This window comes from Sceloporus undulatus, chromosome 5, assembly GCF_019175285.1.
Source record: "Sceloporus undulatus isolate JIND9_A2432 ecotype Alabama chromosome 5, SceUnd_v1.1, whole genome shotgun sequence".
Lineage (NCBI taxonomy): Eukaryota > Metazoa > Chordata > Lepidosauria > Squamata > Phrynosomatidae > Sceloporus > Sceloporus undulatus.
Window position 1 is genome coordinate 177648478 of NC_056526.1, and position 12903 is coordinate 177661380.

Below are 12903 nucleotides of genomic sequence, written 5' to 3' on the forward strand. Positions count from 1 at the left end.
GAGCCAACTTATCCATGGGTCAATGTAAGTGCTGTACTTTAACTCTTATAAAAAAAGAAACCACCGCCTGGTGAAAGACAAGTATGTAATCTGTTCTGGAAGCACTGGCCTCTATTTTCTCACCCATCCAGCCTTCAAGGTGAATACAAACAGTTGTGCCTGCTGTAATACTGTAAGTACATTGGTGTTGTTTTCCTTAGTTGCATCCTTTAGAATCTTTGCTACATGCACCTAAGTTTTAGTCTCAACTTATCCATGGGCCATATCAAAATCCATAATTTTGGCTCCAAAATCTGCCCTCAACTTATAAATGAGGTCAATTTATAGTCCAGTATACACAGTATGTTTGCATAAATGCCCATAAGCATTGTAATCTAATGTGCAACTTCAATTTCCCCTTAGTATTAATAGGTTTACAGAATGCTCAGTACCCCAGCCTGTATCCCCCCATCTCTCATCATGCCTGGTGGCTCCAGTAGAGTAGTGAACCTACTCCAGCATTTAGCTATCCAGGAGGAACTCTATCACCCACTACATTGGATAGCTTCTTTAAAGTTTGGGCTAAAATGCAAAGTCACAGTGACCAGGTGTCCTAACCACAAAGGCGGGCAAGGCACCACAAAATGTAGGACATTCAAGAAAAATATAGGACATCACAAAACAAAATAAAAGTTAAGAAAATTCATATAAATATAAATTTTTGCTTCTTTGCCATGCTCAAAATGAAGGACATTTTGGAATTCCTCCTGGACAGAAGGCTGAAATGTAGGATATGTCCTGGAAAAGGAAGACATCTAGTCCCCCTGTCCAAAGTGGGTTCATTACTCCACTAGATAGCATTCTGCAAGCACCACTGACACATCCTCCATATTGGATCAACCTTCTCACTCCACTTTGGGCCTTTCTCTTTCCCCTGGCAGCATGGAGAGGAAGATTAAAACAGCAGCATCTCCCATTTTGTTATCCTTTTAAACTCCTCTTTAGAATCTAGCACAGGAAATGCTATTAATTTATCCCAAGATGACTGGGAAGACAGCAGGTGACCAACAAACCCACTCATAGAAGTTGATTCTAAAGGCCTGTCTCTCTTTGATTCAGTGTGAAATGCATAGCATGCAGCTATATAGTCAGAATATAAAACTTTTAGTAAGAAGTGATCTGTACACCTTCCATTTCTCAATCTGCAATGGCAGCTTCACTGACAAAGAATGCTAGTTTTTCCCCAAGAAAGAAGAACCAAACAAAGTATGGTACAATGGGTCCTCGGTATCTGCTGGGGTTTGGTTCCCCTCCCCCCCCTCCCCCGGATACCAAAATCCATGGATGCTCAAGTCCCATTACATACAATTGTGTAGTAAAAAGTTGTCCCATATGTAAAGTGGCAAAATCAAGGTTTGCCGTTTGGCATTTATATTTATATATTTTATATATTTTTAAAAATATTTTCAAGCTGTGGATGGTTGAATCCATAAATGAAGAATCCATGGATACAGAGGGTCAACTGTAGAATGGAAGCATACTTAATCAATGTGAGAGATTATACCTCAGTTCAGTTAACTGTCAAGGAGTTGTACTGCCTCACACAGGACAAAGACAGCCTGGATATCAAGGAAAGTTACTTTGCTGCTGCTCATGGAGCTGAAATTTTATTATTAAATTTTATTATAAATTTTATAATAATTTTTATGGCTTTTTCTGCCCTTTTCCCCCAGTTTGCATGTGGCCAAGGAGGGGAATGGTCTCTGCCTGCATTGATATCCCTTCAGATCATATTAACTGACAATAGATGTAACACCTGAGACAAAATATAGGCCTGTAATACTAACACTGTCAGTTTTCTTCTCCCATATGATTTTTAATGTATTTGTTTGTTGAAGAAGCCAGAGTAGTGTTGAAAGCTTGCATGCTGCATTTTGTGCTTTTCCATTGACCCAATAAAGCTTCTGTGGATTTTGTTGTATTTTATAGGAAAGAATATAATTTTAGCCACTAGGAGGCATGCTATACAGCTGAGCTAACACAGAAGACGTTAATTTAGGAAGATGTTAATTTAGGATGATTGACTTCTTAGCATGTATGTAGAGATAAGAACCACGTCAATCCCCAAAATAAGATTTTTTTCTTTTTATTTAACTCACAATTATCAACAAAATATACATTGCAACACTAAACTTTTTAGAAGTTACAGTATCTTAGGACACATAACAATCACTCTGAGTGTAAAACTAGATTTTTTTCCTTCCCTAACATTTCTCTCACTCTCTCTTTTCTTTATAACAGAGTAGGGAAATATGCAGCAAGAAGGGCTAACAATTCTCTACTGGGCAGAACCGCTAGTACTGTACAATTAAGACTAAAATCTGAAGCATGCGTTCTTAGGGGTAAGTCCCTATGAAATCACCGAGACTTACTTCCAAGTAGTCATGCACAAGATTAGGTTTTATGTTTGCCTGGTTAACGAAACACTGCAGATAATTGATACAGCTCATAATCTGACGTGTGATATATAATTGGGAGGAAACATTCAAGTAACAGTTGCATTGCCCTTACTCCCTCTCATCCTCTCCCTCTCTCCTCTAACTCAGCAAAACAAAAATTAAAAACAAAAGCCACCATCCATCCATGATGGATTTGGGCTTCAATCATAGCTGCACCCATTCATGCAAAAACCCAGGGAGTGCTCTTAAGTAGGTGTGGGGCCCACTTTCCAGCCATCTACAGGGTAACCTCATTGTCCTCAATGCTGTGATGATCTTCAACACTGTGGTGATCTTCAATGCTGAGGTGATCCTCAGTGCTACGATGATCTTCAACACTGTGCTTAGACTCAGTGCTGTGCTGGTCCTCAACGCTATGGTGATCCTCAGCGCTTTCCAAAGTTTGGTTGCTGACATCATCAACGTCATGGTCTACCTGTTTGAGTTCTACGCTGCGGTCTTTCAGCTGCTCTCTGCTCTCATGGCTCTCCAGGGAAATGGCCAACTTGCTGGTGTCGTGGTCACCATCATCGTGATCATACTCGGCACTCTCAAGTTTCTGTTGGCTGTTGTACTCCAGGCTTTTAGCACGGGATGCCCGGAGGACCTCATTGCTGTCTCTCAGGTGGCTTGTATCATCTCTTTCTACGCTTGTGTCATGACTTTCTATGTTTGTGTCATGACTCTCCAGAGAATGGTCCTTGGAGGAGTAGGATTCATGGCTCTCCACATCTGGTGAGCTGTCAATTTCGTCGGTAACATCATGGGAGTCAAACTGAAAGGAAGACAATCCAGTGGTTAACCCAGAGGAATAGCTACAGCATCAATGCAAAGGAAATTAACTGTTGTTCCTATTCTTCATGATGGGTTATGAGGGGAATGGCTCATGAACAAATCTCCAACAGAGAATTTTTAGCAGTTCATCTCAGTTTATTAGCTGTACTACCATTTTTTTTTTAAAAAAGTACCCCAAACCAGTTGAAGAATATAATACATTATAAAGAAAGAATATAATAATATAGAGGAAGAATATGATAATTGGGAAATAAAAACTGAGTTCAAACAAGCAATAATTATCAATAAATCCAGTTTGGGGAAACATGTGGCCCTTCTGGTGTCGTTGGACTGGAATTCCATAATTCTTATGCTGGTTATGACTGATGGAAGTTGCAGTCCCACATGATCTGAAGGGCTGCTTACTTAATTCAAAACCATAACAAACTACAGTATCTGAACATCTTCGGGGGAAGTCCTCAACATTAAATTAGTATATAACAGAGAAACATTTAGTGCTAAATCCAGTGTTCTGCTGGTGATTGCCATGGTACATTTCTCTCCTTCCTTCACTCTGTAACTCTCTGTGACACCAGAAGACCACTTTGGAGGGCATTCCTCCCTTGGGGAATGCACAGGGGCTATAAGTGGGGTAGAAAGGAGAATTCCCATCTACTTCTGTAGAACATGCCATTCTGCCAAGGGGAATCTGGTGTTCAGTACTGCCCATAGAATTTCCCACATAAGACCAATTTTTTTTTGTGTGTTAAAAATGGTTGGATTGAGTCAGAAAAAATGCCATTGACCTCTTACTTTACTTTTAATCTAAATTTACCATGAGGAATCTGAAAAAGAAAAGTCTCCTTTGTGGAATTTTCTTGTTCAAAAATGAAACAGAAAACATATACTTATTAATTATTTGGAAAGCCCAGATTTCCCCCCTTTCTCTTTTCTGGGATTTCTGAGACTTTTACAATATCTGTGTAGCAGTTTTTGTTGAAGTTTTAAAGTAAGGAATTTTCTCAGAGGGAGTTATTTTCCTCCTAATTCCTTTTGTAACATCCCAGTGGCCTGTTTTATCTGGCATCTACACAGCAACCACAAGTGAGACTGTCCAAACACATACATTTCATAATATCTGGCTTTCAGAAGCTGTGAAGATAGAGGGATTTTTTTTAAAAAAATGTAGCATCTGCTTCATCTTATGCCAATCATAAGTTTTGCCAATCATGGCTGGTTGGTGCAAAAGCTAATGGCTAGGAAGGAAAAACAACAGGAGAACGGGATGGCTAAGAATAGCAACAGATAACAACATACCACAGCATCTCTGCCAAAGGGATTAAACCATGGTTATCACAGAGAAAGAATTCTCCAAGCAGATATGCAATGTTTGTGAACTGTATCATGGTAGATGGGTTGTCATTTTTGGAATAGTTAATAAAACTTCCTGCACCCAATTTTTTGCTTCATTGTACACTCAGTGCTCTATCCCTCCCTCCCTCAGTGTGGCTAAGAAGCATAAACAAATGAGCTGCATTTACCTTTCCAGACTTTTTGTATGCTTTCTTGGACTTCTCAAAATGCACCAGGTCAACTCTGGCCTTTACTCCATAAGGTGCACTGTCTCCTCTACCTGTAAAGGTATCTGGAGAGACAGGTGGGGTAAAAGGCGCATCAGTAGGGAAATCTGTAACAACTTCATGAGATTCATCTGATTCATCGGAATCGGTGTGGTTGTCATCATTGTCGTCATCATCCACATCACTGTGATCATGATCATCTTCCTTGCTTCTACTGGAAGATACCAAAAGGGTCTGCAAGAAAATAGAAGTAACTCATTGTTAAACAGGGCTGGATGAACATCCCATGACTACACCATATAAACACAGAAAATGATTTTGGGTATGGATCCCAGTTTTCACGCCACATCTCATGGCTAGAACATGACAAAGGTTCACTATGGATCCCAGCTCACCACTCCTCATGACTCATGGTTTTGCTGTAACAGCAGCCCTGAACAGCCATTCTGTGGCTGGTGTAGGGAGTGTGTGGGGAAATTGGAGGAGTGTGTGGTTATGCCCCATATTCAGACATAGACCAATGACTTTTTCTGTTTTAACTCCTGAGATCCACAGTGGAGGATGTAATCATTCTATGTCTGTTTATGGCAACATAGCCAGACACTTCTGTGACCCCCTGCATTTTCCACCAGTCATTGAGGTTCAGTAGGGCTATGACAGCTATCACAGTGAGTACTGTGAGGAGCTTTGGTCTTTGCAGAGGGTGGAAGAGAATATCAATCTCCACTAAAAAAATAGACATGCACAGCATTAAGTGCACTTACACTTATATATGTTGCTAGCTGGCTTGTTGTGTACGTTATTAGCTGGCTTGTCAGTCTAGGGGTATGATTGTTACTTTGGGTGCGAGAGGTCCTAGGGTCAAATCCCAGAGAAGCCCTGTAACTTTTCAGTTGAGAGCCATGCACAGCATTAAGTGTAGTGCTTTGGGTGTTGGCCAAGGTACTGGCAGACTGGGGTTCAAATCCCCACCTGGCCATAGAAGCCAACTAAATGGCTTTGGCCAAGTCACATTCTCTCAGTCTCAGAGGAAGTCAAGGGCAAACCTACTTTGAACAAATTCTCCAAGAAAACCTCTTAGGGTTTATGCCTTAGGCCACCGTAAGTCAAAAGTGACTTGGAGACACAGAACAGCAATAATATTACTAATAGGGTGCTGGCCATTGAGTGAATCCAGTTCATTACTGATCAACATTATGATGATGTTGATCATGGTTGCCACATGCCAAAGTGAACAGGGCACCTGCATCTTTTCAGAAGAGGAAATTTCATCATGTGCAGCTTGTCATGGATGAACTCCACCTCTCACACAACTTTTGAAAGTGGATGAGCCCTGTCCTCTTCAACACATGGGAACCCTACTAACTTTGTTAATTTCTGGAGTCTGAGTATCATAGGGAATAATGGTCAGCCAGTGGATGGGAGAGAGAATGTTTCTCTGGTATATGATATACATAGATATATGAATGAAATTGTATTATACATAATATACAGTAGCAGTGCTAATGCAAGGAATATTAAGTAATGTAGGTGATATAATAGAAAAAAATTACCTGTTGCTCTGTGATCTCATCACTTTCTTCAGAAGACAGAGAGGTCTAAAAACGAAATAGCAATTTTGTAAAGACTTGTTTCTTACACAATTAATTATTTTAGTGAATTCTAGATAATGGCAGCCCCTATCCAGATCCCTTATCCAGATCCCTGACCCAGAGCTTGGGAAGATTATTTTTTAAAGACTATAAACCCCTCCTCCAGAATCCCTCAGCTAATGGCCATGATAGTTGAGAGATTCTGAAAGATATAGACAAGAAAAACAACAACACCCAACTGTTAAAAGCTCTTTTCTGATCCACCATGGTTTCGTTTATGTTAGGTCAAGACAAGTGATTGCAGGGTTCTGGGAACAGAAGGTGTCTAGGAAGGTGAGGGGAATAATTCTTGGATGGTTAAGTAATACAAAACCAGCCAACTGAAAAAATGGCTCTGTATAAAAGCCCTTCATTAAATCTAGACACTAATATGAAGCCCAAGCCGGGCTAAAATTAGGCCATTTGCAAGAGAGGATTGGGTTCCTGTGTGTTTTAAAGTTGTGCAGATGGGAGAGTTTCAGCAACTGTAACTTGTCATGCAGTGGGAAACTGAACTCAAACAGAATGATAGTCACATCAATGTTCCCTATTGATATCAGTGAGATTTCCTGGCCAGTCTTATTCATCTTCCTTTTTGGGAAGTCAGTCTCACTCAGTTCAAGGAAAATTATTCAGTCCATTCAGTTCGATTTCTGGATGTACATACAAACTGTAAGTGGTTCAGGGCCTGCCTCTAAACATAAAACTATAAATTAAACCAAAAGGTCTGTAGAAAATTAGAAATCTGTTCAAACCAATAGACTAATAGAGGGTTGTATAGTCATATGGATGACAAAGTCTGTTAAATATCTTTGCCTTCTTGCTTTCCCCCACTCTGACATTTCTGCTGCCATATTTCCTGCATCACCTACATTCAACCCAGTTGTCCTCCAGATGAATCAGACTTCAGTTCCTATCATCTCCAGCCAATGTTGCCAATGAGAATGATGGGAGACTCAACCTGACCGGTTTGGAGTGCATCTGACTTAGATAGTCCAGTGAAGAAGGGTGTCATACCAGCTGAGCAGACACTTGTTGCTCTTGTGAATCATGGCTGTTCACATCTTCATGGCTGTTCACATCCTCATGGCTGTGAGAATGGCGGTGGTGGTGGTGCGGGTGAGCATGATGGCGGTGCTCCCTGGAGTCCTGAAACAATACAAGAACAAGTGTTGGCTGTCAGCATGGACCCTAGCTTGACTAACACTTAGAATGGGGGACCAGGTTAAATGGAGAGCGCCAATAAAATGGAGGACCCGCAATTCTCCCCTCTGCTCTACAAAGGGATGACTGGTGAAGTGGTATGTGTATGTACACGTTCATAAGGGAGAAAACTAAGCAGGGATGCGACAGCCTACAGAATCATAAACAGTGTGGAAATAATGAATAGAGGGAGGGGGGAAATCACTCATAATTTCAAATGCAGGATCATCCAGTGGAACTGATGGGTGTCAAGTTCAGAAACAAGAACAGGAAAACCATCCTTTGAGGCACGAATATTCTGTATGGTACTTATTCTTATTATTTACAAAGTGCCCACCAATTTACAATATAAAAGATGACCCTGCCTTAAGGCTCCAAAATTTGGCAAAGGAAACAGCAGAGAAAGAGAAGGAAGACTGGAACAAACAGATTAGCAAAATGCTGTTTGTCCAGTTACACAGGCTTGGCTATCCATTTAGTTGCTGTGGTGTTGTGGGGGAACATCAGGCTCTCCAGATGTTCTGTCCTATAATTCCCATCAGCTCCATGTAGTGTGTCCAATGGTAAAGGGCTATGGGAGTTGTAGTCCAAAACATTTTGAGGTCCAAAAGTGTGCCCCCTCCGCACCAGGGCACAAAAATAGGGGATTCATGAGTTGTTGCAATATTTGGGTTCTTTGTTTCTGTGTGAAAGAATGGCAAGGTTTTAAGGAGCAGAAACAGCAACATTTTGGGGTGTGTGGCTATGGGATGGGGAACAATTTCTCTTTCACTGCAAAATTATGATCCCTTTGTCCTTTCAAATGGCAGAGTAACTGCTAAGGAAAGGAAGGCTGCATTGCCTTGCCTCCTTTTACAATGGCTGCAGCAGCACTGTGAAGAAGGCAATTATTAATCCTACAGAGAGTATCCCTCTTCCTCACCCATGTGAATGAGAGACAGAATATCTCAACAGCAATGTCACTGTGGATTTCTGCCTTTAATGAACCTATACTTGATCTTGTCTTTGCTTTCCTTCTCCAAAGATCACTTAAATTAGGAACCTTTTTCATAAGATACTACTGCATGGAAAACGGCCCAATTTGGCTCAGCTTTCAATAATAGGGGTAGAGAATCTGAAATCATACAATTTATCTTGAAATTTTAATTTAATTCACACAATGCTAAAAAGAATTGGCTGCAAGGAAAATAAATACTTACATGTTTTCTTTCCAAGCTCCATGATTCATCATGATGTCTTGACTTACTGACCTTTAAAATTGAAGTTGAGGGGAATAGATGGTTAGTTCAAATTCACTGCTACTGCATTACAGAAATGTGTGTTCTTCCTGACTTATGTATTGTATTGTATCATATTGTATGACTATTGTACTTACTGGCATGGCAAAGGCGATGGTCAAAAGACACAGGCATAGAATGGCAATCTTCATGGTGATGGATTCCCTGTTGATTAATTTTTAATAGTCAGTTGGTGAAACAACTGTTCAAAAATAAAGCAGATTTCATATTTTCCTGTTTTAGGGCCAATGCAAATATTCAGAAATCCTGCCTGATCTTGGAAGCTAAGCAGGTTACCTCTGGTTATTACTTGGATAGGAGACTGTCAACAAATACCAAGTAATGTGGGCTGTATTTCAGAGGAAGGAACTGGCAAAATCACCTCTTAATCCTTGCCTTAGAAATCCAAATGAAATTCATGGGGTTGCCATAGGTTGACAGGCAACTTGAAAGCACATACAAACAAACATAGGAGATACCTCTTGACTAATCATTTTATGAATGGGGATTTCATGTAAAGTGCATCCTATGTTTTTTTTTTAACCTCTGCAGGATGAAATAAAAAAAAATCTTTCTCTCTAATATCCTAGTGTCTCATATCTAGCTACTTAGAACATGCTATTCCAGTTTATTGTTGCTGTGTGCCTCCAAGTCATTTCTGACTAATGCGGACTCTAAGGCCAAACTACATACGGTATTCTTGGCAAATCTCTTCACAGTGGTTTTGCTATTGCCATCTTTCTGAGACTTGCCCAAGGTTACCCAGTGTGTTTCCATGGCCCAGCTGGCATTTGAACCCTGGTCTCCCAGTGTCCTAGTCCAACCCCCAAAGCATTACACCACAGCCAAAGTGGTATAGTCCAGAAGAAACTCTACCACACACTCTTTTCTCACCTTTGGATCAGATATCTATTCTTTGCTAAAGTTTCTAATGGTGATCCAACTATTTGCTTATTTTAAAGGCTAAATTCACAAGAAAGACATTCAAACAAGACTACAGTCTTGGCTGTACGATTTTCCTGAATATGTTTTTATTTGCATTAGAATTATTTTCCTTCTGATGTTTCGGCCTCTGGACAGAAGAAAAATGCCACATCAAATCTGGGGTAGTTTCCATTGTTTTTGTGTCTTAGAACTTGAAAAAGCTAATCTGGCAAGAGAAGACAGTATGCCACTTATTCAGCAGCTGACAAAGGAAAGCTAGATTGACTCCACAAGTCAGCAATTTGCTTGGATTTAGAGATGAAAGAGCTGAACACATGACCTTTGCAGATAGCATGTCCTTGCTGTGACCTAGCCCAGCACATGACTGCAGTGGAAAAATGAGCACACAGTGAATATCCAGTAGTGCAGACAGGACTGGCATCGAGTGTCACCAACATCCTTTCAGGTGCCTGTCCCTGTGAGGAGTGGGGGGAGTTCTCCTAACTTCCAGAGCTCCTTGACTTTGTGACTACTGTTACAATCCCCTGCCCTTTCTAGTGTCCTCCATTAGCAAGTGAACAATGATAAGAATAAGACAGAGGGAAAAAACTTTTGTCCTCTACCTCTGGACAGTGATGCAGATTTGGCACAGAAGAGCAGGGCAAGCAAATGCTGAAGGCATAAGGAGCTACTGGCTTTGCAAACACTTTTTAGCAGCACTAGAGCCTATTGCATTTAACTATATAGAGATGAATGCATCATTTCCATAAATGAATGTGCATCACAGCATCATGGTATTCTCAGAGGACTAAAAGTCCTAGAGGAAAATCTTAGTTTATAAAAATAACCAAAGGGCAAACCTTGCAAAACTTTGTGGACATTTTAACTAAAGAAAAAGTCAACTTCCATAAGGCCTTTCCCCAAATCAATGAGCAGCCCATGGATTTATTTTCTGTCTGACTCTACCAAAGGCTAACATGAACATAAATGCAATTAAAATTGAAGGAGTTGGGACAGGATTTGTCATTCTAAGGCATTCGGGGAGAATAAGTTAGAATTTCCAAGTCAGATGGGATCATATTGCTTAGTCCTGACAATGAGGGAAAATCTGATGAATCAGGGGACATCACAAATTGATGAATCATGATGGAAAGCCAGGCTGATGGGGATGCTGGCACACCTCACTGTGCATTGCCCTTCTGCTTACAAGGTTAATGAGCACTTGTGCTAAGAGAGAAAATCGATATGAAAACATTGCACCAAAATGCATTTGCGTAAAAGCATTGGTGGTGGGGTGGAGGGTGTCTTTGCTTTTTCAGCTGTTAAATGCAAGGGTAACAGAACTGCTTTTAGCCAAGAGCACATGGTTGATTTTAGAAGGCATTTTCATACAAAATGATGGTGCATTAAAATGGTATAGATAAGAACATCCTCTTTGGAACTCACAGGGCTTAGCTCAAGCATGGATCTATGGAAGTTCTGCTCCCAAAACATATAAAGTAGCAGCTGAATGCCCTGGAGCATATACAGAATGACTTCTCCCTACTACTGAGTTACTTCAGCATGCATCTGCATATCTGAGACTGTGGAAAAGAACCACCACTGTGGTTGCCATTTATTTCTCTTGTCTTTACAGCTATATGAAGGGATGAATATTCAGCCATGGACTATACAGTTCTCAAAGGCAAAGGAGCCCTGAGTGTAAAACAGTTGGCAACATTTGCTTCCAAAGCACAGAATATCACTTTCTGGTAGGTTTATTTCCATTGTTTTTAGCTTTCCCATCCTCCAAGGAGCTGTGGATTTCACCTGCCTTAGGCTTTTTCCACAGCAACCCTGTGAAGTTGGTTAGGCTAAGAAACGACTGGCTGAAAATCACCCAGTGGGTGAAGGTTTCAGTTCTGTCCAGTAGCCTAATAATTTACAGTGGTACATTAACCACTGGACAATGCTGGCTTTCTCTAAGGCTCTAAGCAAAAACTCTTAGACTGTAAATATTAGAAATTTATTACTGGCATAATACAAACTGGCTGTTGTACCAAAAGGGTGTGGCATTCAAACTCATCAGTGGTAAAATTAAGGAAGATCAAATCTGTATTTTTATGTAGCACTTTAAAACTCCCTCTGGGAAACCACTTCCTTCCTAAATATTCTCCCAGAAGTGATGCTGGAAATCAAATTTAACAATATGCACACTGACCTCTTTTCTCTGGCAGGATGCTCTGAGGCTGTAGGAATTTACATATTTAAAACCTCCCCCGAGTATAGCTGCACTGCATTCAACTTGAAAATATAACATAAGCCTGAAGCTAACAGATAAGACATAAAAAGAGCATAGGTACCTTATGTTAAACTTGGATCTGGAGTGTATCCTCAGGTGCAGAGGTCTGATGCTAACTCGTTTGGTGAAGCTCAAGGCAATGCCTATGGATGAGTTCAGAAGGTGCTGCTTAATCGTCCTTCTTCTCTTCTGCTGATTTCCATCTGCAGACCTCTGGAATTTAAACTGTAGTCCAGACATGGTCCAGCCAATCCTCACAAGGCGGAAGGGATGAGGTCATGAGGTTTCTTGTCACTGTCCTCCCACTACTCTCCTACATTTCCTTTTGGGGTTTGTGGCTTTCAGAGCAAACAAGAACCTACTCTATGGTTAAAACATGACTTATGTATAATCTCATTAACCAGCATTTGAGATCAACGCCCAGCATTCAGTCTTGAGCCAAAGAGTTTCAGGGGCAAAGCTCTTTTTGGCATTTATTAGATGGCTAAATAAGATTGCTTCAAGTGATTTTTTTTTCACAGATGGAGAACAACATCTCTTTAAAAGAAATCAATCAGTGCTCAAGTTGGACCGGACCAAATTTAACCAGTCACACTGATGGATTTAATGAAATTATACACTTAGGGAATGGCAGAACAAACATACACAGCCTGTGAAATGTACATGATGTATATGTGTAATATATTTATTTAAAAGTGACTTCTTAGGCTTCTTATATTTTGGGAGCTTGGAAGAAGAAGAAAAAGAGAAATAGCT

General features: G+C 40.5%; 1 protein-coding gene across 1 annotated transcript; it reads right to left on the reverse strand.

Moving 5' to 3' along the window:
* Nucleotides 1–2109: 2109 nt before the first annotated feature.
* Nucleotides 2110–12422, reverse strand: SPP1 (secreted phosphoprotein 1). Its single transcript, XM_042470567.1, has 7 exons — nucleotides 12209–12422; nucleotides 9041–9107; nucleotides 8865–8915; nucleotides 7480–7611; nucleotides 6385–6429; nucleotides 4793–5065; nucleotides 2110–3252 (listed from the first exon to the last, which is right to left on the reverse strand). Exons 1-7 carry the CDS (start codon nucleotides 12385–12387, stop codon nucleotides 2716–2718), a joined length of 1284 nt encoding a protein of 427 aa, XP_042326501.1. The 5' UTR covers nucleotides 12388–12422; the 3' UTR covers nucleotides 2110–2715.
* Between the last annotated feature and the right edge of the window lie 481 nt (nucleotides 12423–12903).

Excerpts from the sequence above, each read along its gene's own strand:
- SPP1 (XM_042470567.1), bottom strand. The coding sequence starts at position 12,387 with ATGTCTGGACTACAGTTTAAATTCCAGAGGTCTGCAGATGGAAATCAG. Across the intron at positions 5,066-6,384 it reads ATGAGATCACAGAGCAACAG|ACCCTTTTGGTATCTTCCAG; the intron begins GTAATTTTTTTC and ends ATTTTCTTGCAG. Across the intron at positions 3,253-4,792 it reads CATACAAAAAGTCTGGAAAG|TTTGACTCCCATGATGTTAC; the intron begins GTAAATGCAGCT and ends TCTTCCTTTCAG.